Genomic DNA, 26,078 nt, shown 5'->3' on the forward strand with positions numbered 1-26,078 from the left:
GATCACATCAGCGAGAGATGGTATTTTCATTCCAGTTTACAAAATTGTACAATTTCTGGTGAGCTGTTTAGTGAGCACAGGAATACAGTTTATGAATAGCCTAATCTATGCCATTTCTCAAGACATTAATCATAAAAGCATTACCATCCATAGAAATGTTCTATTACAGGGGTCTTGTAAATGTTACAGTTAGGAAAGTATTCAAACTAGAGTTAAAATTTGTGAAATACATTTAAGACATTTCATGTTTTATTTCATATTTTCATCACTCTAATCACAATTTACACATGGAAAAGCAGCTAATATAATGAGCCATAATAATTTTACAGCAAAAAAGGTACGACAAATAAGACAATGCTCCACTTTTATCTTCATCTTGCTATGGCTATTTTTCTTGCGTGTTTCCAGGTAAATTCAGGGAGTGCAGCTCTGGCGGTCACAAAACACTGAATTGTTGGTTTTCTTTTTCTCCAATCAGACAATTGTTGGCTGGACAGTCAAATCTCAGTCTTATCAGCTGTAAAACACGACTTCCACATAAACGACAATGTCACACCTGCACAAATATTCTCAAGTCGTCTTATAAACAACGTTTGCTTGTGTTTAGTGTGCGATCATGACGCAGTCTTTGTGCATCAACACACGGCTCTAATGATGGCAAAACAAGTCCGTCGGGCTGAACACATCAGTGTTTCTCCAGCGCTTGAGTGAGAAGCTGATTCAGTCGGGAGATCATCGGACGAGGGTCGTCGTTCAGCCCAGCGGTGATCATGGCGTTGTCATATATCTGGTGCGTAAAAAAAAAAAGCCATTTAGTTTTAAATTATAAATAGGTGAGAGAATGGTGTATTGTGGTAAACGTTCTTCACCTGTTCAAGGAGAAGCTGTGCCAGCTCAGGGTTTGAGTCCTTCAGTGCATGAAGCTTCTTGATCAGATCATGCCTGAAAACAACCGCTTGACATTAGAGAAACAACAGCATTTCTATTTATGCAAGCACAATATACTTCACTTTAGTGGTCACACTCCTAGATACACTGGCAAAATTACTTTCATACGCCGTATTTTTGTCTTGTTTTCCAATACAAATACCTAACAATAAATCAAGATGCATTAACATGTGAAGCAAAAATCAGATTTTTTCTGTTTTCTGAACAAAATCATTCAAAATAAGTATGTATGTGCTTAAAATATGAACAAACATCTGCCAGTGGGGTCAGAAAAAGATAGTTAATTAAAAGGGAAAGCAAGATTTTACCACTAGAATACTTTTTTCCTTGTTTTAAGCATTAAACTAAATTTTTATCAGTTTTACACTAGATAATTTGTCTTGATTTAAGAATGTTTAGATATTTGTAATGGTACCGAAGACAAATCCTGAATAAGAAAATCATGTTTTCCAGTGTACTCTTGCTGAAAACATTCTGCAGACAGACGTTACTCATCTGCCACGCTATTTTGAATACACATCAACAATAAAGCAGTTTCTCTGCATCTGTAGTAAATCACTAGGGATTGTCCTAACTGTCAGATACTGTGTGTTTGTGTGTGTGTGTGTGCGCTGGTACCCAGTGTTGATCTCCAGCGTGGGCTGCAGGATCTGAGCTCTCTCCTCTGAGCTGCGGGCGAGCTGCTGTTGCGTGCGCAGGAAGTGACGCGCGGCTCCCATCTCCAGCACTGTGATCATGGCGGGGTGTGTGTCCAGACGCGGCGTCACCTACGGAAGCAACGGTCAATGAATGGTGATGATCACAGATGTCAGGTATCCATGCATTCGCAAGAGAAAATCTATGTGCATGAAGAAAATGATGAATGATTTGGTGCACATGTTAATGATTGAGCATTAAGACGACAACGATCCAATCAATTCCTGATGGACAAAATCAAGCCCCGCCCTACTTTTTATTTTCCGAGAAGACATTTCACTCAGTCTTTTCTTCCCTATTGTGACATATATCTATCACAACTTCTGCTCTATGCTGACTTTAAATTAGTCTGTTACATAATTTAACAACAAAATAACGCCTTAAATTAAGCAGGTTATCATTGTAATACAAAGAATGATTAGGATTTATTTCATGACTGACTACTAAACAAATAAAGACATGGAATATTGGGTTTGTGTTGAAATTATTATTTGAAAATCAGGCATGGACTCCACTAGACTGGTCTCCGGCGCCAAGACATTAGCAGTAGATCCTTCAAGTCCTGTAGGCTGTGAGGTGCATTGAACTTGTTGGTCCAGCACATCTCATAGATGCTCAATTGAACTGAGATCTGGAGGCCAGGGCAACACCTTGAGCTCTTCATCATGTTCCTCAAACCATTCCCGATCAATGTCTGCAGTGCGAGTGCATTATCCTGTTGAAAGAGACACTTCCACCAGGGAACACCGGTGTCATGAAGAGGTGCTCCTGGTCTGCAAATGTTCAGGTAGGTTGCAGGTGTCAAACTGACGTCCACATGAATGGTCAGACCCATGGTTTCCCAGCAGAACGTTTCCCACCCGCTTGTCGTCATCACACAGTGTATCCTGGTGACATCACTTCCCCAGGTAAACAGCGCACATGTATTTGGCCATCCACGTGATGTAAAAGAAAACAGGACTCATCGGACCAGGTGATCTTCTTCCTCTGCTCCGAGGTTTATTACAACGCTCGCCTGCCCATTGTAGGAGCTTTCGATGGTGGACAAGGGTCATCATAGGCACTCTGATTGGACTGTGACACATTCCTCCTATTATTATCATTAAAATGTTTTACTGCCCCAGTAGACCTTCTGTTGGCTCGGACCAGACGGGATTGCCTTTGCTGCCCTCATGCATGATGAGTCTTGTCACTGGTGTGTGGTTTGCTCCTCCTCTGACACTGTTGGTGAATCCTCAGCACCAAGCCTTATCGTTTCAGAGATACTCTGACCCAGTGGCCTTGTCATAACCATTTGGCCCTTTTCAAAGTTGCTCAGATCTTTATTCCTGCTCATTTCTACCGCATTTAACATGTAGAGCACAATAACTGATTGTCTGCTTCCTATCTAATCTAACCAGACTTTAATGTGTGTCCTTGTGAGGAGATGATCAACGATATCACTTCACCTGTGACTAGAGTTGTCAAAAAGTACCGACTTCAGTACTGATTTTTTTTTTAAATGTGACGATACCAGCATTTCCCTCTAGCATTTTGAGCGCTGTTGAACGGATTCTTAATTGAACACCTCTGATTGGTCATTGTGTTGAAGCGCTCAACATATATGTCAGTGATTGGCTACAATGATCAACACTTCAAATATGTTGTAAGTAGACATCGCTTACACAGATACACACGGGAGTGTTTGAAAGCAGTGTCTATGAGCGGATATATTAGGGATCCACTGATATACGCCGCTTTCAAACGCTCTCAAAACGCTAGAGGGAAATGCTGCTATCGTCACATTTTTTACATTTCAGTCCCGACTTGGTACAGAAGTCGGTGCTTTTGACAACACTATCTGTGACTGCTCATAATGTTTTGGCTCAGAGTGTATGTAAATTGTATATAAAATTAAAACTGTAAATGTGTTTAATTTGTATGCAAATTAACCGTTTGATGGGTGCTTTGAAATAAACAAGAAGGTCATGTTTGTGAAAAGTGACTCACCTTGATGTTGGTGACTCTCGGTCCGAGCGAGTTCCTCATCCAGGCCATCAGATCTTCTGAATGCTGATCGGTCAAGCGCTCTGATGCTGCACGGGACAAACACGTCACCAGTGACTTTTCATTTACTCACCCAAATGCTTAAATCGCATTAAAGTGATTTTACAAAATGGTTAGATCAATGATGTATATATAATTCAAATATATAGTTATTCACAAATGATGAGCAATTCAGACTTGGCAAATGTAATTTGTCATCTATTTAGTCTTACCTGGTTTGCTGTCCTGAAACTTCTCCTCCTTGTAATGGTCAACAACAATGTCTGTCTCGGCTGAGATGAGCTTCTTCCTGTCGAACTCTCTGAGGTGAAGAAGCGTGAGCTCATCAAACTGCTCGAAGCAGAACAAGACCTGCAGGAAGAGCAGATCCTCAAACACAGCCACGGCTTTTCCTATGCCTATCGCTACTTCATTTTCATCATCATCTCCACATGACATTGTCTTTATGATCTCAATTCAATTTCAGCATGATCTCAACCTCATTTTTTGACCTATTAGACATCCCATAAACTTAACTGTCAGTGTTTAACCAGTTAAATAAAGAAAAGCACCAAATAAAAATCCTAAAATATAAAATGATTAACAGAATAAATCAATAATAATAATAAATATAAATAAATATTTTTTATTTGGAGATGTTTTTAAGGCTAAAGATTAAAATCCCAAAATGTACAATGCTAGTTATTTTATATAAATTAAGAACAGGAATTCTGTCTTAATAAAAGTTAATACATTTTATAATAAGGAAAGATATTTTTCTGATCTGACCTTGTTTGTTTGTGTTTACCCTGTGGTGCAAAATAACAGACAGGCTTCAAATAATAATGTATGGCTTTATAACTCTATATTTATATGTTAATTAATATTATATTATTAAATTTGCATTTTGTATATTTATATTAAATAACATGCAATTGGTTAAGCATTTACAATTAAGCACATTTTAAATGGGACTTAAGAGTAAATATGCAATCCCAAGAAACTTTTTTTAAGTCAAAATCACAAGAAAATTAAATAGAATACTTCATGTCATGCTTTGATCATAGATAAGATATGTTTAAAATGCCATCTCAAAGCTTCTTTAGTTGCTGACGATTATATGTTTGGCCATTTTGAGATTTACAGAAGTCTTTGCGCCCCCTTGTGTTCATTTCAAAATCGACCAACATCCTTGTCGATGCATATTGCACATTTCCCCCTGGTTTGCCATTGTTTTGTCTCAAGATGCACACCAGTAAGGCAGGTTTATAAAAGCTACTTAAATCTCCTAATTAAACTACAGCCTAATCCTGGCTTAGTCTTAGCCTTGTCTGTGAAACCGGGCCTATATGGTTTGAGCACATTTTTAATTGCAATTCAGTTATCAATTGTTTCCAGCAAATCTATCCAATGCACTGCATCGCCTTTGGATTAACCTCTAGTCTCATTGGCCATTAGTAGTTGAATATGACAGTGTTGGTTAACCGTAGACCTGTCCGTCTCTCGTCTCACCTCCATATCTTTCTGCTTCATGGCCTCGAAGTACGGCGAGTGTTCGGCCAGGTGGCGGTTGGGTGCGCACAGATAGTAAATGTTCCTCGTTCCCGCCTTCATCCGAGAGGCGTAATCCATCAGACTGGTCTGCTGTCCCGCGGGAAGCGCTGACGACTCGAAGCGCAACAGCTTGGCAATGTCCTCCTGAGAACACATGAATCATCCATTTAGAAACAATCAGAGAGGAACGGGCAGATTATGAAGGGTAATGGAGGCGTCCCGCACCTTGACGCTCTGCTCCGCTGTGGTCACGATGCCCTCGCGCATAAACAGCCCGTAGTCGTCAAAGAAGCGAGCGTATTTCTCTGGATCCTTCTTGCTCTGGTCCAACAGAAACCGAATGACACGCTGCTGCAAAACATCCCGCAGTTTCCTGAAAGAATACAGGTTGTTACTCTTGTTATTTGCGCAATACTGAAGGCATAATTTCATATTTCTGGTGGGTTTGTACCTGATCAGGGCGCTCTCCTGCAGAAGCTCTCTGCTGAGGTTTAGAGGAATATCTTCACTGTCCACAACACCTGCAAAAGCAATCACAAGACAAAACTTGATTGGGTTCAAATGTGTTTATCTGGCATTTAAATGAGTTTCATGCAGATATACGGATGCTCATCCGACCTCGTAGGAAGCGAAGCCACTTGGGAAGGATGTCTGTGGCTTTGGTTTGGATCAGAATCTTCCTGCTGTACAGAGCCACACTCGATCCCATCTCACGACTCACGTCAAACATGGACGGTTTCTGCTCACACACACACACACACACACACGTTCGGTAATGCAGTCAGTGCAGTCATCGAAACAATACAAAGAATCATTAGGATTTATTATATGGCTGATTACCAATTACATAGACATGAAATATTCATTTGGATTCATTATTTTATTTTGTAAGAAGAAAGAAGAGTGATTTGTGAGATACACCGATATACGGCTGAATACTAAAAGTGTATAACTGAAAAAAAATTATATAATATTAAAACTGTTCATGTGTTTTCATTTGTATACAAATTAAATGCACATAATTGCATAAGACTTATGTCATTAATGCATATTTGAGTTACAATTTTGTTGTTAAATTATGTAACAGGCTAAGTAAATAAATATGAATAACCTTTTTAATAATATCTATAATGAAATTTTAAATGATGTACATACTGTAATCAAAGTTAAATTAAATGAATTTAATTGCATATTTATTAAAATATGTACAAATTAGTGTTTGCATGCATATTTGAATGCATATTTTATTTGTTAAATTATTTAACTGGCTAAATAATTAAAAATTAGTACAATTATTTGTAAGTAATTTTATATGTATAATGTAATTTTTAAATATGTAAATATTAGATTTAAAAAAAATTAAGTTTAATTAAATTAATTTAGTTGCATGTGAATATGCACAAATTAGTTCTTTAAATACATATTTCAGTTGTTACATTATGTAACAAGCGGAATAATAAAAAACTTTAATAATTCATTATGTGTATTGTATATATGTATATATATTATGTAATTATAAACTGTAAATCCTTTTTTAATTAGCTAAGTTTAAATTAATTTAATTCCATATAAATTACAATATGTACAAACTGTGATTTAAATGCATATTTCATTGTAGTTAAATTATGTTATATATTATGTTTAATATGTAAAATTGTATAATATTAAGAAATATTTGACAAGTGAGCTTGCAGAACTTTATTATATTTATTGAAAAGGTAACATCAGTTCGAATTAAATAATGTAAGTCTACTTTAATGAATATGAATAAAAGGCTATTCACACAGAATGCGTTATTGAGGTTAAAAATGAGACACGCAGGGCAGTGGAATGAAAAACGCATTTAAAAAAAACTTAATCAACTTGTTTTAACTTGATTGCTGTGTTTTTAAGAATGCTGCGTCATGTACGAAACAATGCAAAATATGAAAGACGTGAGCAACAGTCAAACACATCCGTCTAACATATGTATGCACAGAAAAACATTTATTAAAGCAGCCCAGTGGAATGCAGAAAAGCATTCTGTGTAAAAGACAGTGCATGTGCATTTGCCTGATTTAAGCGTCATCTCACACTCACCATCTCCGGCACGTAGAAGATGCTGCGGATATTGAGCGGGGCGTCAGCGCGGTAGTGCAGCGTGTAGCGGGGTTTATCGTGGGACTGAGCCACGTAGCGATAAAACTCCTCGTGCTGCCACTCGCTGATGTCTTTGGGCTCCATCACCCAGAGCGCCTGCAGAGAGAGAGAGAGAGAGAGAGAGAGAGAGAAGAGAGAGAGAGAAAGAGAGAGAGAGAGAGAGAGAGAGAGAGAGAGAGAGAGAGAGAGAGAGAGAGAGAGAGAGAGAGAGAGAGAGAGAGAGAGAGAGAGAGAGAGAGAGAGAGAGAGAGAGAGAGAAAGAGAAAGGGAGAGAGGTCAGGACTCAGGATCACAGCCACGGGGGGGGGTCAAAGGTCATCGATCAGCAGACTTCACACACCTGCAGGGTGTTCAGCCGACGTCCGTTCAGGAAGATGGGAAAACTGACAAAGTTGCTGTACTTAGTCACAACCTCTGCAAAACAGACCAAAGTCACTCACATGAGTTTCTTCTCAAAGCACGTCACGTTTTATGTCATTGTTCGTGGTTTGCAGACCTTTAACACGATCTTCTGATGAAAACTCCTTGCAGTCGTCCTTGAGGTGGAGCACGATCTTCGTCCCCTGACGCACACCTGAGGCTTCTGCGATCTCAAACACTCCAGAGCTGCAGACACACATAACCCAGTCAGGAAAACACAAAAATGTGATTCATTTTATTCAAACGTTAACCTCAGATGCCTGCGTCATCTTCTCAGTTCTCGCGCATGCGTCGTGGCGCTCTCGTGAACTCACGTCAGAGGCCCACACAGAAGAAAATGAATAGTTGAATAAAGTCTTTTTTTTTGCGCACAAAAAGTGTTCTCGTCGCTTGATAAACTTATGGTTGAGCCACTGTAGTCACCTGGACTATTTTAAACATCGTCTTTACTTACTTTTCTGGGCCGGCAAGTTTCAATAACATAGAAGCCTATGGAGGAGGGAGACAGCTCTCAGATTTCATCAAAAATATCTTAATTTGTGTTCCGAAGATGAACGAAAGTCTTACAGGGTTGGAACAACATGAGGGCGAGAGATTACTGACAGAATTTTCATTTTTGGGTGAACTAACCCTTTAAGATTGTGGTCATATCGCCCACTACTAATAGTGTTAAATAATTGTAATTATGGTTTTTGCCATAATCGAGCAGCCGTAATAAAAAACATTCTTTTTAGTGTTATTAAATCCATCTCTCTTCTGATGTGTCTCACCCGTCTGAGGACCACTTGTATCCAGGAGCGTCTGGTTCTGCTGCCTGAGAATAAACGTCCACCTTATCAGCCACCATGAAGGCGGAGTAAAAGCCCACGCCGAACTGACCAATGATGGAGCTGCTGGCCTCGGCTTGACTCTGAAGAGCATCCAGAAAAGCCTGCAGGAGGACGAACAAGAGGAGCGTGAAATCAAAACCACTGTCAGAATGAGGAGTAGCAGACTTTGGAGGAGTTCAGTGAGACGCACCTTTGATCCAGATCGAGCGATGGTGCCCAGGTTAGCAACCAGCTCCTCTTTGTTCATCCCAACACCTGTGTCCTACAAATCAGAGCATAAACATGTTGATCAATGCATTCTACACATCGATTAAAGGGATCCGCTGCTACAACGGATTTCCTTCAGTGAAACTGCAGAGAGGCCATGTATAAGATCAGTGCAGATTATGGAAATGAATGAGGTCTTGGGGCAAAATTCAAGACACGGGGGCACAAAATTTAACTAAATCCAACACGACTGTCGCGATTAAAGTGTAATGTGAAAATGAATGATGGTTTTGTTCACTGATGTTAAGTGTTAGAGGTTTACTTAAAACAAAACACTGTTTGCCATTAAAAGATAAAAAATAAATAAATAAAAACATATGCACTGGAAAGTTATGTAGATGTTGATTGTATTAGTAGTAGTATTTGAGTTTATTGCGATATCGGCATCACCGTTACATGGCAGATACATATTAAACATTTAACAACATAATATCATAAGTACAACAATAAAAACAAACTTAGACAATAAAAAAAAACAATTTAATAAAAAAATAAGTACATGTACAAAATGAGACTTTCACATCACAATTCACAATTTCCCCACGAATCTGAAAAGACAACTAAACAAAATAACATGGAATTTATTAAAGATTCTGTCAAAATATTAAAGATTCTGTCAAAATATGAATTACTGCAGTCTATTTTAAAACATTTAATTAATTTGAATTAATTCTTTTTTTTTTAAATCGTTTTGAATCAATGACTCACTCATAAACACTTTTTTCATTACTTTATGAATCAGTGTTTCTGAACGAATCTCTTGAATGAATGATTCAATGACAAATACATTTTTTAACATTAATTTGTCTCCATCTACTGGCCTAACAATGTAATCGATACAATCTGTATTTGAAGCGTCAAGTTACTTTCAAAAGATTGCTTCCGTAGACATCAGTGTTTATATCTGATCTGAACTATACAATTTTATCCCAGTACTTCTGTGATAATATGAATTTGTTGGACAGAAATAATGAGACTGTGTGGATGATGAGTGTTTGTGAAGCTGTTTCACACTATACATGACAACTGCTCTCTCTCTCTCTCTGGGTCAGCGGCAGATTTGAATGTTCACTGTGATCGTACTTAGAGCCGAATCGCTGTCATTTAGGAATAACATTGTGTGGGTGTCTGAATCGAGATTGCGATCTTTTAACGATTAATTGTGTGGCTTTAGTTGAAATAAATTGAAAATTGGCAATTACACAAATTGGTAAAAGAAAAGCTGTTCTTCATCTTCCCTTAAAACGCTATTGGTCTCGAGTGTTTTAATAAAGTGATGGGTAAAGGAATATGAAGGAGCAGTACCAGCTGTTTAATCTGATTCTGACCCCCGGCTGAGTTGCAGGGGTTGGAGGTACCTGTATGGTGAAGGTGCGTTTGGCTGCATCCGTCTGCAGGTGGATCTCCATGTCTGCGGTCTCTCCTCCTGACGTCATCATCTTGTGCCGCAGTTTCTCCAGCGCATCACTGCCGTTTGAGATCAGCTCTCTGATGAACACCTGACAGAGTCACTGGCCGTTAGATGGAGTTCCGGCACACGTGCATCAATGCATTTACATCACTTTTCTATTCATTTATGATTACTATCAATTTAAAAAAATAAAATAATGTATAGATATTTCTGGGGTGGTTTTCTAGTTGTATATCAGGTTCCAATCCTTGAAATTGAATGGCACATTTATCACTATTTATTTTGTACTCCAAGACAAAAATGACAATATTTAGCCATATCAAGCTGATTCAATATTTAATTACTTGCTTATTATTTGATGAAATCTATATGGTGGCCTACAGCCAATATATTTCAGATTATAAACATACAACTTTAAAGGGATACTCCACTTTTTTCGGAAATATGCTCATTTTACATCTCCCCCAGAGTTAAACAGATGAGTTTGGTCTGACGGTACCACTTTTAGCATAGCTTAGCATAGATCATTGATTCAGACGAGTCCAGTAGCATTTCTTTCAAAATGACCAAAGAGTTTCAATATTTTTCCTATTTAAAACTTGACTCTTCTGTAGTTAAACCGTGTACTAAGATCGACGGAAAATGAAAAGTTGCGATTTTCTAAGCCTATATGACTAGGAACTACTCTCATTCCGGCGTAATAATCAAGGAACTGTGCGGCTGTACCATGAGTGCAGCAGGCGTAATGATATGACGCAGCGCCTGAAAATAGTCCCCAGCTCGGTAACTTCTTCCAACGTGACCGGGACTAAGTTTGTCTAACCTATTAGACCTATTTTCAGGCGCTGCAACTTTTCATTTTCCGTCGATCTTAGTACACGGTTTAACTACAGAAGAGTCAAGTTTTAAATAGGAAAAATATTGAAACTCTTTGGTCATTTTGAAAGAAATGCTACTGGACATTTACATTTACATTTACATTACATTTACATTTATTCATTTAGCTGACGCTTTTATCCAAAGCGACTTACAATTGCTATATATGTCAGAGGTCGCACGCCTCTGGAGCAACTAGGGGTTAAGTGTCTTGCTCAGGGACACATTGGTGTCTCACAGTGGATTCGAACCCGGGTCTCTCACACCAAAGGCAGGTGTCTTATCCATTGCGCCACACCACACTGGACTCGTCTGAATCAATGATCTATGCTAAGCTATGCTAAAAGTGGTACCGTCAGACCCGGAGATCGGCTGAATGGATTCTAAAACGGTAAAACTCATCTGTTTAACTCTGGGGGAGATGTAAAATGAGCATATTTCCGAAAAAAGTGGAGTATCCCTTTAATGATGACAAATCAGATGAAATCAAATAATCAGCCTGGACAATTTATTGTTCAATCCTCTAGGATCAGTCTTGAATGCTTCAAGAGAATTGCTCAAACATGACAGCATTTCATCATTTTTGTTGTTGTTAATTTATCACCTCTTTCTCAGAATACAGCGATCTGGCCACAATATCCAGCAGTTTCTTCGTCTCCGCTTGGAACTCGTGTTTGGAGTAGGATCCTTATTTGAACAAAGAAACAAGAGTTTGAACATCCTTACAATTTCCATACGCTATACTTTATGTATAGTATAATATATATATTTGTTTCAATACTAAAGAAGTCTATGGAGTCCCATCAACTGTTTGGTTACAGACAATCTTCAAAATATCTTCTTTTGTGTTCAGCAGAAGAAAGAAACTCATACAGGTTTGGAACAACATGAGGGTGAGTAAATGATGACAGAGTTTCCATTTTTGGGTGAACTATTCCCTTAATATGCTGCTTTGCTGCTTTAGTTCACCTTGGACGTTCTCCGTGTCGGTGATGATGCTGTGGAGCGTCTCCTCCTCTGCGGTCTCGGCCTGTTGTGTGCTGTAGGAGCGATGAGCCACGCTGACACCGGCACAGCTGCAGCTCCACAGTCTGGCAGGTCGGCCATCAGTATTAACTGTTGAAGATAAACAGAGCCAGAGTCATCACAATTAAACAGCCCTGATGTTTTATTCACCATTCAGAGGGGTTTGGACTTGATAATTGACACTGCCTGTGCTCTATAGTCTTTACATCTGCATACGTAGGTAAATATGGAGATTATTCACGGAGACAGCTCACATTACTAAACATATAGAATATCATTAGAATAGAATAATTGTGCATAAATTTGTTCATTTTGTCAATGAGTGACAACATAATCTGATAAATACATACTTTTAACTGAAAAGCCTGCGTTTATTTGATTAAAATAATTCTTCAACTGGTATTATATGTCAATATGCTGGTCTGTTCTAATTCGCTGATCATATTATTTAACAGTTCGTCCATGTTAAATAAATTAAACATGTACCTCCAGTGAATGTCGCGGGGACTATTCTTTTCCCGACTCCTCTGCTGGATGATAACAGCCTGACATGTGCTCGTTGAGAGACATTCAGTGAATATCTGAGTAAACTTAATGATCGGATCATTTCTGCTTCAGCTGCTGCTGTAGTTTGACCTATAGAAGACTGGAAACTACGGCGTGACAGGCGTACAGTGACTGAAAGGACCCGGCGGACGCTCACTGATGACGCCTGCGTGTAGTTCGATATATGCCTGTGTAAAATGCCTTACATTAAATTTCTCGAGCGGTGTTTGGAGAACATTACAGTATTGAAAAATGTGTGTTTGCTGATACTTTCACCTTAGTAGATATTCAATTCAATTCAATTCAAATTTATTTGTATAGCGCTTTTCACAATACAAAGCAGCTTTACAGAAAGATATAATACATGGTAGAGTCAAATACATTTGTGTTTTATTCATACAGTCTATGGTTTTATGTAATTAATTACATTCTACCATTGGCAAAATATTTTATATAAAACCGTAGATTCCTCTTTATAATATTCAGAAATTAATCAACACATTCTCAGAAGCCCTAACAAAAATGAAGTCAAAATGCAACAAACCTGTTTGATCTTGTAATATATAATTTACTGAAAAAAACTGTTGAATTTGTGCCATTTTGTTTTAATCATATTTTTATTCAATAAAAAAAATGTTACATCGAAAATTGTATGTAAAATGTTTGCATACTAAACGAATAGATGTAACTTGTAGCAAATTATCTGTTTTGAATGAAAAACTGACTGTTGATCTGCATTAAGTTTTGCTACATAGTAAATATAGCTATTAAAAATCCTTCAAATTGATTAAAAGAAATTAGCAGGACACACGCTAGGACACCCGTCTCAGGCTGGAAGTGAAGACAAACCATATATCTGTATCACCAACAAGTAGCCATTATCATCTGATCACATTTTCTCATGCTCTTTTTTTTTTTTTTTTTTTTTGCTCGCTTTAAGAAACACAGTTACAGCAGTCAGAGAAAACTATCATTAAAGAGATACTCCACTTTTTTTGGAAATAGGCTCATTTTACAACTCCCCCAGAGTTAAACAGTTGAGTTTTACCGTTTTTGAATCCATTCAGCCGATCTCCCGGTCTGGCGGTACCACTTTTAGCATAGCTTAGCATAGATCATTGAATCGGACAGGACCATTAGCATCTCTCTCAAAAAAATGACCAAAGAGTTTCGATATTTTTCCTGTTTAAAACTTGACTCTTCTGTAGTTACATCGTGTACTAAGACCGACAGAAAATGTAAAATTGTTTTCTAGGCTGATTAGCCTATTTCCAAAAAAAGAAGTGGAGTATCCCTTTAAGAAGTCATGGATCAAGAGCCCAAATAAAGCAAACAATGATCACAGCAATGGTGAGATTAAAACAAAATATCATTACCCATCAACATCTAAACCTCTGTTAATTCTCAATAAGAACTTCTGTAGACGTGTGACAGACATAAAGTCAAACTGGTTAGTAATGAAGCTGGTAATGCTGTTTGTGGAGCTTTCCATGTCCAGTGCCCACTGGAAACCTTCCTGCTAAAAACTTTATAAGAATGTTTAGGGATAATGTTCTAACATTACTTATGTGTTACAATATATTATAATGTGTGTAATTTCATATTTAGTAATACACTTCATAGATGTATGTTATCAGATACCGCATGTACCCACATAGCAACATTGTGACGTTCCAGATCAGGCCCACATCTGGCACATGTGGAAAACTGATCTGGCCCATATAATTTATATTTGTTTACATAAGTCACTTCAATAGTTTAAGCAAAGTCTTAAGGCAACATAAAATTACCCTGTCAGGACAAACCAGACCCAAATAGATGTTTTTTTGACAGGTTATGGTAAATGTCAATGAAGGTAAGTAATAGATTAATATAAAGTATCACAGGAACTATCATTCAGGTGTTCAGGTGAGTATCAGGTAACATCCACATTCGAGGCCAGAGAAAGAGTGACTGAGGTGTGTGCTCTTATAGCGGAGATGACGAGGTGACTGTGAACACTGGGTGAACCCTTGGGTGAACCCTTGACTATACACTTGAATGTCTTTACGAGATATAGGCTCTACTCGCAATAATGTTTTGAGCTGGACCCGATAATGAATAAAAAGCATCATGATGTAACATGTACGCTCTGTGTTTTATATGTTTCTGGTTGTATCATGCCTGTGGACCTATATACCCAGCAAACACATTTACGTTGTGGCAACGTCTCTGGCACGTTGCATTTCTGCTATGGCAACGTCGCTGTATACGTGCTCGCAACATTGTAACAACGTAGAATTGTAAGACGTAACAGGGCTGTAGCTACGTTGTTGCGCGACATTCAGCAACTGAGAGACGACGTTCTGACAATATTTTTATATGGTGTATTTTGTTAGATAATTATATACTTTTTATCGTTTATTGTTTATCTATATTATTTAATGGGGCTATCAACACCTGCAAGTGTAGCCTACACTTTAAGGAGTAAAAATGACAGAAGGTTTCGTTAATTCAACTTTATTAAAATTGCATATAATCAAATTGCACTTCCAAAAGTCATACATTTGTGGGAAAAAAAATAAAAATAAATAAATAAACGAATAGGGGGAGACCGGGGATGGTTGTAACACGGGTCAGTTGTAACAATTCCAATCTGTCCAATCAGGAACTAGTTACAAATCACCTGATTCACTTTGCACATCCTCAGTTTAGTTCTTATTCCACATGTGATAAAGTAGAGCCCTGTGGCAGACACAGCACATGTTAGAGTGGAAAAAACAATTTTGAGATAAGAAAGTTACTTTTTTTACTTTTTTTGTTTTTGTTATGGGAATTTCTGCTTTGTAGTTAAACTCCTCAAACTTTTATTATGTTTATTGTGTGTCTGTGTAGATATTTTCCATGCAAGTTGTTAGTGCTAATGTTTTGCCTGTTAGCTGTAAGGTGAGCTAGTTCATGGCTACATGACTCTGGGTTAGTTGTAACAACAAGACTCTGGGTTAGTTGTAACAACAATGAAACAAAATTGTATTATGGCCAATACTATAGACTTACAGTAACAACCATGCTTACACAAATAGAATGTTCAAGTTCATTTTATTATGGTCAATTACTATGACAGAGAAACAACAGAGTCACACACACACACGCGCACACACACACACACACACACACACACACAATGTTCAAGTGTTACATTTTATTATGGCCAAAACTAACACTGGCAGTAACAAACATGCTTACAAACAAACAATGTTTGTGTTCAAGTTATAATGGTCAATTACTATGATTGAGAGTGACACACACATCAGTTATATTGAAAAGTCAGTTTTGAATAAAAACCTTTCAAAATATTTTTTTTGTCAAAATCCTTATTTCATTATGTTACATATCACCCCGGTGGATATCATAATGTTACATCTCACCCCAGGGTATGTTACAACTAACCCAGACTATGGGGTGAATTGTAACGTTTCACTCCTCGTGTTTGAAACTAAACCATGCATTTTCTGTTTGTGTTGCAAAGATAATAGCTATGTCATTTAATAGCAGACACTTGTAACTAGTTTGGATCACATTTTGAACACACTGACTTCAAAGTACTTCAAGCTATAGACAGAAAGGTCAAAATTGTTACAACCATCCCCGGTCTCCCCCTACACATTTATTTTAAGTATAATAAATAAAACATGAAAAGCAAAGGCAGATCAGAACATTTAATGAACAAAACCGGGTCTGTATGGCGGCCAGTAGCCGAGCAGGTGTCACCGCCTCACCGGGGAAACATCTCCACAAATCCAGAGGAGCAAAGAAACGAATGAGACTAAATAGCGGAAAAATCAAACGAAAAACTAAACAGTGCGAGCAATGCTTCATTAATCACATTAGAAATTAAAGCTGTAGGTTGTGTTTGATAGCTGAGGTAGGCTAAACGCAATACTCACGTATCCTTGCTCGATGATGAATGAGAACACAATGAGCCCAACAACAGGTGGTTGGAATTTAAAAGGCTGATTTTCCCGCTTCAAGGCAGTGACGAGTACATTATGTAGTCCAGTGCGGTCGTCCAGACACCCTAGGCACAACCTTAAGCAATGGCCCTGAACAATGGTTTAATGTCAACATTGTGACAACGCTGTAACAACTTCACCACACAACGTAGTTATAGCAACCTTTTGGCCATGTTGTTAAAACGTTGTTAGAAGGTTGGCTACGTTGTGCCAACGTTCTGTGTTTGCTGGGTACCGTCTGACTCAGCTTCCCAATATGTTTCATTAATTATCCCATTCACCTGTTCTGATAATTATCTTGTTAGTTCTCCTGATTATTTATGCTCTCAGCCACATTTTACTCACTCGTAAAAATTCGTACGAATTGGTCATTAGTTAGCGTTTGCTAATGGACTTGTGGATGGGTCCTTCATGAAGGGATTTTGATGTACACTTTTGTTTGGAACGCCCCTAACAGTTAAATCACACCCCTCCACAAATGCAAGTTATACAGTCAAAGCCTGAAGACGTTGATTTCAGAAGCCCGGGTTATTAAGTAGGCCTAGCCCACATGGAAAGAACCTATATGTGGATATATGCACATATATGCACATATATGATAATATATATGCTGCATATATGCGTATATATGCCACATATAGGCAAAACTGAGGTGCATATATGTGCATATACAGGCCATATAGGTCTCCTGTATTGCTTCTTTATATCCACATATAAGCCCTATATGTACATACAAGATATGCCTCCTAATAGCTCATGGCAGGATGGTCATTTTGTAGCTCATATCTCACTTTGGCAACTGTCATACATGATGCCTAGCTCTGATAGGCACATCTATCAATTCGAAGCTCACAGAGCTGAGAAGATCAAAAAGATATATTTTTTTCTGTTCAGGTTTTTGTCTTATTTTTGTTCTTGTACTATTTGATTGTTGTTAAGTAAATAAATAATGTACATTTCTACATTTTGGGCTTTTATTTATGTTGCCTACACTGTAAAAAAAAGTGTAATTTTACAGGTAATGGTCTGTATTTTTTTTTTTACAGGATTTTACCATTTTGTCATTATAGTGAATGCCTGTTATTTTACAGATATTTACTGTAATTTAAGGTCCACTATTAAATTTACAGGTAATTGCTTGTATTTTGGTTTTACATCAATTTTACGTTTTTTTAAAAGGAACTTGTCTGTATTTTTACAAAGTAATATTTTACAGATTTTTTCTGTGAAATTAGAAAACAAAGAAAAGAAGGTATACTGTAACTGCAGAAATCTGCATCTATTCAATATGTTGTCCTTACAGATTATTAAGCATGTGGGGGTTAAAGTGAGTTTTAGTAAATGTGCAGGTATTCTGTACTTATGTTTAGTTAATTTAACAGACATTGACTGTACATTTGCTATTATTAAGTACTTAATTAGAGATTGGTTAAAGTTGTGAAATTTGAAATGCAAAAATTAAAACTGTAAATAATATACAAACTTTGTATTTTAATTTATGTACTTAATGCATTTTTATACATAACTTCATAGTAGGTGAACATATAGGTGCATATATGCACGCATATATAGGTGCATATATAGGTGAACATATATGTGCATATATGTGCATATAATATAGGAAAACGGCCAAATTTATATATGTCACATATATTCAAAACCTATATTAAAACATATATGTTTATATAGGTTATTTCCATGTGGGAGTAGGCTATGAGGGAGGGACTGTGTTATCACTTAAGTTGTTTAGTGATATGAGAAAGTAAAACCAAACCAGGAACAAACTCTGTGTGATCTCTCATATCTTATTTATTCACACTCCTGAGAACAGTGTTGAGATAAAGGTAAGAACATTTTTAAAAGGTTAGTTAGGTACATAGATTAACTAAGATTTTCTAAATTTAGATTTTCTGGGTGTAGCTAACATAAAAAAAACATATGCATGTGAACACAGCATTTTGTGTTTTCTGGCATAATACACGCTTTCTTTTAGCATCCATGTCCTTCAGAGATGAAGTTCATTTGTTTGACCCTCCTGATTATTAGTGGAGCTGCAGATTCAAGATCAGGTAATTATTTGAAGTGTTGTGTTCATGTGTAAAAGAAAGAGGGAAGTAGATTTCATAAGTAACTTATGTATGGGACAATGTACACTGAGCTGGTCATTGCCCGACTGGAATAATTTTGCAATTATTACTGGTTCATTGTAAATTATCCTTATTATATGGATACTTACCAAATAAACAAACAAATGTACATCGAATTGTTTTCATATATTGCAGAAACAGCAGACCGAAACACATGCATGTAGAAAACTAGACTTCATGAAAAAAATCTAATATTACAAAAAGCCATGTGACAAATAATCCAATCCATAAAAGTGCAAAAAGCAGTGTTGTAAGCCAAGATTTTAGCTTATTGAAGTGAATGAATCCTTAGCTGAGCGAACGCAGAGCTGAAGTGTGGAAGGAGACGCTTACAGTAATGTGATTGAAAAGTGTGTCTTGTGTTGTTTCTAGTGCAGGATTATCACATGGGATGCAAAACATGTAATATATTGAGAGTATTTTAAAATTTAATTTTGTAAATTTGTAGAACACAAAACTTTTATGACATGCAGTTTAGTTCTGCTTTTTATCTCTTGTAACAGAGCAGTATGAAGTACTGGGACCTGCAGATCCTGTATTTGTATTCTCGTCAGGATGTTTTCTCTTAGAACAGAACACAAAATGACTGTTGGTCAAATTGATCCAGTTTTAACCGGTTTGGCACAGACCCAACCTTGGGTTACACTGCCCCAGCACTGGTTGTGTGATCATACTAAATTGACCCAGCAGCTGAGTTGCATAAAAACTACCCAGCACCTAGGTAAAATTAACGAAAAATAACCCATTAAAATGAATTTTTAGAGTGTGATATTGTTTGTTGTTCTTGTCAACAAACAATAACAGGCTTATAGGCAAAAAACATGTTCACTCAATTAATGTTCTGCCTGTTGATCTGTAGTTGTTGTAGGACGTCCTCCAGTGATCACTGTAGACGGGTTTGATCGTTCAGGAGGGCTTCATCTACAGTGTGAATCTGAAGGTTGGTATCCTGAACCTGATCTTGAGTGGCTGGACAGTGAAGGAGTCAGTTTGAGTTCAGAAACTACAGAGACGCACAGAAACACAGACAGATTCAGTGTCAAACACACCATCATTGTTTATCACAGTGGCAAGATTCACTGCAGAGTCAAACTGAAGCATCAAATGCTGGAGACACTGATCATCAGCTCAAGTAAGTGTGCTGATACTTTTGGTGTGCAATTTATGGTTATTTGATAGAGTTGGATAGAAAAACTGATTATCAATTCAGTGCATTACAAATGTATCATTGTTTACATTATTAACCATTTTGAATCAAGCAAAAATAAATGTTTGACTGGACACAAAGTGCTCATTGAAAGTCACTGTTTTGTTTTACAGGTAGCATGTTTAATCTTTGGAGGACAGCAGCCATCCTGTTTTCAGTTATAGTTGTGATCAGTGGTTTTGCTGGAATACTGTTAACTGTGTTCCTTCATAAATACAGAGGTATTTGAGTTATTATTTCATTATTCATTTAAAGTCTCTTTTCATCCACAGAATAACTAATAAGTAGTATTGTCACATAAGGGAAAGTGTATACTGTATCTTAGACTTAGATCATTATTTGGTGACCAGGGCTGCATTTCTCAAAAGCATATAGCATATAAACTCGCATTTTTTAAATTGCGAGATATAGCCTAAAGCTGCAATTTAATGTAATATTGTTTGATTTTATCGCTTTATTCCATTTATAAATCTCGCAATTCTGAGTTTATATCTTGCAATTCTATCAGAAAGTCAAAGTTGCACGAAAAAGTCTATAGACTTTAATGATAAAAAGTCGCAATTATCTTTTTTTTATTAGAGATTTTATTTGTTACCCTTTTTTTATCTTGGCGGAAACAAGCTCCCATTGTGTTGTTTTCTATTTAATGATGCATGTTTTCTCTTGTCTTTATTAAGTTTTTTTTTTTTTTTTCAGAACACGATCAACTACAGACTGAGAACAGGAGAATAAAACATGGTCAGTTTTGCGTCGAGTGTGCCTCCACGTCATACATTAAAATCATCTACAGACTTAGCTATGGATTTTCCCTTAATTAATTCTAAACTATGCTTTGGTCTGGAAAACAAATAATACACACTGTCTATTTATTTATAAAGGAAATGAGATAGATTTGATTTTATGGCAATTTAGATAAAATGTTTACATTGTATATGCATGTGTATTTAAATTATTTAGTTACTAGATGTGCATGTGTGCAATGACAATACATTCTATAATAAACACATCTCAATTATAATAATTTATATTTAATATTTTCAGTATTGTTTATCAAAAATTATATTGTTTAAATGTTCTTTTCTCTTGCTTTATTCTGAACTTTCTTTAGAACTTGACGAACTTTTACAGAGTCAGAAGATACCAAAAGGTGAATTTGTTTTATATGGTTTTATTAAATTATGAATACATTACTATACTGCAAAACAATTAATTAATGCAGTGCATATATGAATTGAATTCATATGAATACAATTCACTCTGATTTTTGTGAGATGTAAACTGTTTTTGTTTTTTGCTGGACTTCAAGTGGTGACTAATATTAAAAATGTATCTCATTATTGATGAATTCTGTTATGGACCCTAACTTCATACTTTCTTTCTGTTTTTAGTGATGATCACAGATTTGGAAACAGACATGGGTGAGTAAAAAAACAACAACTCTGAATCAGAGTTAAAGTTAATGAGATAGTAAAGTTTCATGCTGCAATGCATCCTGGGAGCCATGAGTTTTATCTATTGTGGCTCCCAGCATGCATAGTGGCATGAAGCATGTCACCATTGTTGAGATTCATATGCTGATTATTGATGTCTGTGTCTTAAATATATATATATATATATATCCCCATAATGTATTTTAAAAATCAAAATTCAGAATGTCCGATCTGTTGCAAGAGAGTATTGTTAGTGAATATAGTCTTTTAACATCTATTAACCAGATAAATTAATTATTCTACTTTTTCTTGTTGAAAACTATATCACCTGACCATCTTTTTTCTGTCTTTCTTTGCAACAAATTATGTCTTTTGGTAAAAACTGTTACAAAAACCACAAACTCACAAAAAAAGTCAAGAGTCAAACTGCCCAACGAAAGGAAACACTGATCACCATAATGATGACCAATCATTTTCAATAAATCGTCAACATCTAAACCTCTGTTAATTCTCAATAAGAACTTCTGTAAATGTATTTCAGAAATAAAGTCAGTCTGGTTAGTAATAAGTGAAGCTGGTAATGCTGTGTGTGGAGTTGTTTAATCCTCCTCTGCTGAGATATTCACAGATTTAATGTATTTTGTCTTCATTTGATTTCATCTAAGGCTGTGGTGGAAGTCAGTTGTAGTTCTTGTGTTTCTTTTTTCTGTTCTTCTTGTTTCTCTTTCCTTCAGTGATTCTGCTTGTTGACAGCGGGTGTTCATCTCTAATGACCAATCATCACTTAATTAATCACTTAAGTATCTCATTAACTTCAACTCTGATTCAGAGTTATTTTAACTCTCTGTAGAGAGGGACATTAATGTTCTCTGAGCAGAACCATTTGTGAAGCAGTTTATTTCAACAGTGAATGTGACTCTGGATGCCGATTCAGCTAATTCATGTCTCACTGGGCCTGAAGACGAGGAAGAAGTGATAAATGACAACACAGCACCATAAGAAGGTAAATATGGAGGCAAAATTACAAATTTTATGAAAATTATCTTTATGGTGACGATTGATGGATGTTCCCCAGGCCAGGGTGTATTTTACTATGAAGTGCATGTGATGAAGCAAACTGATTGGGATTTAGCAGTGGTCACACATCTGTCCAGTCTTTTAAAGAGAAACTTTATCCATGTGTTAGTTTAGATCCTGATTGTTGTAAAATCTCCACTGAACCATTGATCATCTGTGATGATTTCTAATGAGATAATAATTAACAATCCTTAGAAATGACTTATTTGGAAATATGTTAAATGATTCAGTGCGATAGTCATATTAAGCATTTGATGTATAAATCTGAAAATGAGTGAGCTACAATTTCTGTGTTAATTGTTGTGGTTTCACATTTTAAATTCATTATAATGAAGTCATAAATTCTATTTACAGCTTATCCTGGCCAGGAACATCTCAATTAGCTGAAAAGCCATCTGACCAACATGCCTTTAAGTTTGACTTCTAAAACAAAAAGCAAAAATACAAAAAGCTATGCAATGCAACAAGATACTCATTTACATAATAGCACAATTTCATCACAGTTGATGCAATGTTTTTTAATAAACGAGTCCAAAGGAAATATGTACAATATTGAAGGTGATTCGATTACAAACTACATTTTTGTACTAAATATCATCGAGGCAATACTTAATGCAAGTTTACGATCTTAAGTTAGTTAACTTGGAGCGTGTAAATGTTTTCATCATGCATGTATTGAACAATACCTAAATGTGATGGTAAAATATACATAACATACTCTATTTGATTCTGTTTTATAAAACTCAAATGAATGTTTGTGTCAACCATGGGAAAGTCCAACATTGTGTAATTTCTATTCTTGCCAGACGGTGGCGCTAACTACTTACTTTTAATCAGTTAAGTCGTGATCGTTTTAATCCAGTGTATTTGCTGTCCTCGCTGATCATCTATTTACAATGAAGCAATTGGTTATAAAGGTCTGATATATATATATTTTTTTAACATTGTAAAAAGATTGTATATATTGTCAGTATTCCATATGTTAATAAATCATCAAATGTTAACTTTTAGATTCTTAGAATTCTAAAAAATATGGTCCATAACAAATGTTATGATGACATTTTAAAGTCCCACCTGCACCTGTGTTGGGAAACACAGGGGTCAACTGGCATCACATTAATCCCATTATCAACAACACTCATTGCATTCGGACTGAATGCAATGATTGGACAAACAGTTTTGGTATTGACACTTCCACAGTAGATATCTGTAAAAAAAATTATATTTAGACCACTTCTATTATTGATTGCTATCAGGATGTGAAGAGAGTTTCACCCAGTATAACTAAAAGTGTTCATGAAAAACATTGCTATCCTATACCTTTAAGTAATTGTCTCCATGCAGTATTTTAATTTTTGTTTATAATTCTGTAAAATTACTACAAGTTGTGAATAAAACAAGGATTATGAGAAGGATCTGATCATCTATAAGGATCTCTACTTCAGTGATCATCTGATGATTTCTAATAGGATCAGAATTAGCATATTCAGAAATTAATTATTTGGAAATTTGTTGAAAATGTAGTGTAATAGAAATCTGAAAGTGTGTGTGCAATCATGTCTGTATTAATTGTTGTGGTATCACATTTTGACTTAATCATTATTAAGTCATATGAATTCTGATTTCTATTGATTCTGGCCAAGATTTTCTCAGTTAGATGAAAAGCCATATGACATGGAAAGAGGTTTTGAATTTTGAAGTTTAGGGGTGGGTTAATCTGAAATTGATGATAATACAAAAACAGGCTGCAATGCAACAAGATGGTCATTTCACAGACTTATCGTAGTTGACACAGTTTTATTCAATAAACGAGTCCAAAGGAAATATATGTCAAATATTCTGTGTAGGTGATTCAATTAAACTAAATTTGGATAATAAATGTCCACAAGGCTATAGGCTACTTACAATGTAAGTTCATGATCTTAATTAAGTTTACTCATTACTTGAGCATGTCAATTTATGCATGTTATGCATATATTATGCATGCAGGTGTGCAATAATACTTACATGTGATGGTTAAATTCTCTTCTATTTGATAAAACCCAAATGAACATTGTGCTATTTCTATTCTTGCCACATGGTGGCGCTAGCTACTTTTAATTGGAAAACTCTTGATTGTTTGAATTCAGTATATTTGGGATCAAGTCAAAGACTCCTTGCTGATGATCTGTATTTACAATGAAGCAAGTGCTTATTTAGGCCTACTTTCTGAACATAATTAATATATTTTTTAAATGCCAAATTGTAATGAAACGAATGTCTTCGGTGGTCCATATTTGAACAAATCATCAAATATATGTGTCTTTTAGATTCTGAGGATTCTTACAAATATGGCCCATAACAAATTGTATGAATATATTTTCAAGCCCCACCTGCATGGACAGCAGATTAGGGCCTCAACTGTTTATTAATCTCATTATTATCAATACTGTCACAATCATGTTCTGTTTAGTTGTTTCTGTCATGTCTGTATTAGTTCTAATTAGTCACTGTTGTTTCTAATTAGTTAATCCTTGTCCAGCTGTTCCTGTTTAGTGTCCTCATTTACTGTGTATTTATACTCCCTTTTCTGTTCAGTCTTTTGTCGCTTATTGTTTGTGTCAAACGTAATTGTGACGGTTCTTCTAGAGTTTGTTATTAAAGACTGTGTATTTTATAATCTCCTTTGTTGTGTGCTTTCTACTGCCACATATCTATGAAAAATAGCCTACTAAATATGTGGTGTGTGCTGAATATACATCCATCATTCATATCTCATTTTCATTGATTTGTTAATACAGTGCCCCTAAAGGTAGATGGTGATGATAAAAAATGGGAGATGGGAGGAAAAACTATATGTCAGTGCTTTTGCGAGCGAACGCAAAGTTTCTTAGTGGAACACAATAGTTTTGAGAGAGAACATAAAGTGTATCTGGGGAACATTTTCCTTCCTTTTTTTTTATCTCCATGCCTCCTCACGGGGTCTGTAATGTAACTTGTGATGCTACACAGTAATAAACTAGAGTTACTGTGCATGTGATGTAAGTCTACAGAGCCCTAAAGGGACATGGTGATAGAAAAAAATGGGAGCAAAAAATATATTTTGCTCGCAAAACAACACAAAGTTTCTAAGGGGAATGCAAACCTTTTGAAAGAGAACGCAAAAGTATTGAAAGATTTTTTTTTTTTTTCTCCTATGCCCTATTTTCCAACCATCATGTCCCTTTAGGGTCTCTGTAGCCTACTATGGTGACATGAGTGGTTGCTATGCTTAAAAATAATTGTAAAAATCCATTCCACAAAACGTTCTTTATAGTAAAAGGTTTCATTATATTATTAAAATGTTCTTCATACCAAGTAAAATAAATGGTTCTTTTAAAGGGGCTTTATGTAGAACTCATAAACCCTTGTTATTAGCGACACTGGTTGCCGTTAAGTGAACTGCAGCCAGCTCGTGCTATTGCTCGTGCTCGCACTCGTGCTCGCACTCGTGCACATGTAAATTTAA

The 26,078-nt window shown here is 36.2% G+C and overlaps 2 protein-coding genes across 2 annotated transcripts; one reads left to right on the forward strand and one right to left on the reverse strand.

Moving 5' to 3' along the window:
• Positions 1-227: 227 nt before the first annotated feature.
• Positions 228-12,890, reverse strand: trap1 (TNF receptor-associated protein 1). Its single transcript, XM_084411836.1, has 18 exons — positions 12,679-12,890; positions 12,136-12,282; positions 11,771-11,853; positions 10,238-10,378; positions 8,803-8,874; positions 8,553-8,713; positions 7,859-7,968; positions 7,703-7,776; positions 7,303-7,458; positions 5,842-5,962; positions 5,675-5,744; positions 5,449-5,596; positions 5,182-5,367; positions 3,903-4,041; positions 3,634-3,719; positions 1,567-1,715; positions 870-942; positions 228-787 (listed from the first exon to the last, which is right to left on the reverse strand). The coding sequence occupies exons 1-18, from the start codon at positions 12,797-12,799 to the stop codon at positions 686-688; spliced, it is 2,139 nt and encodes a 712-aa protein (XP_084267962.1). The 5' UTR covers positions 12,800-12,890; the 3' UTR covers positions 228-685.
• Positions 12,891-14,614: 1,724 nt separating this feature from the next.
• On the forward strand, positions 14,615-25,246 carry LOC311275848 (uncharacterized protein). The gene is made up of 8 exons (XM_084385114.1): positions 14,615-14,646; positions 19,737-20,009; positions 20,198-20,305; positions 20,781-20,822; positions 21,193-21,231; positions 21,473-21,502; positions 22,422-22,517; positions 24,901-25,246. Exons 2-7 carry the CDS (start codon positions 19,982-19,984, stop codon positions 22,511-22,513), a joined length of 339 nt encoding a protein of 112 aa, XP_084241240.1. The 5' UTR covers positions 14,615-14,646; positions 19,737-19,981; the 3' UTR covers positions 22,514-22,517; positions 24,901-25,246.
• Positions 25,247-26,078: the final 832 nt, after the last annotated feature.

This window comes from Rutilus rutilus, assembly GCF_951802725.1.
Source record: "Rutilus rutilus genome assembly, chromosome: 1".
NCBI lineage: Eukaryota > Metazoa > Chordata > Actinopteri > Cypriniformes > Leuciscidae > Rutilus > Rutilus rutilus.

Bases quoted from the DNA above. Each gene is read 5' to 3' on its own strand.
- trap1 (XM_084411836.1), bottom strand. From the start codon at position 12,799: ATGATCCGATCATTAAGTTTACTCAGATATTCACTGAATGTCTCTCAA. The intron at 1,716-3,633 runs GTGAGTCACTTT...TTGCTTCCGTAG, and splicing joins CGAGAGTCACCAACATCAAG to GTGACGCCGCGTCTGGACAC. The intron at 943-1,566 runs GTACCAGCGCAC...GGTTGTTTTCAG, and splicing joins ACGCTGGAGATCAACACTGG to GCATGATCTGATCAAGAAGC.
- LOC311275848 (XM_084385114.1), top strand. From the start codon at position 19,982: ATGCTGGAGACACTGATCATCAGCTCAA. The intron at 20,010-20,197 runs GTAAGTGTGCTG...TTTGTTTTACAG, and splicing joins GACACTGATCATCAGCTCAA to GTAGCATGTTTAATCTTTGG. The intron at 20,306-20,780 runs GTATTTGAGTTA...TTTTTTTTTCAG, and splicing joins GTTCCTTCATAAATACAGAG to AACACGATCAACTACAGACT.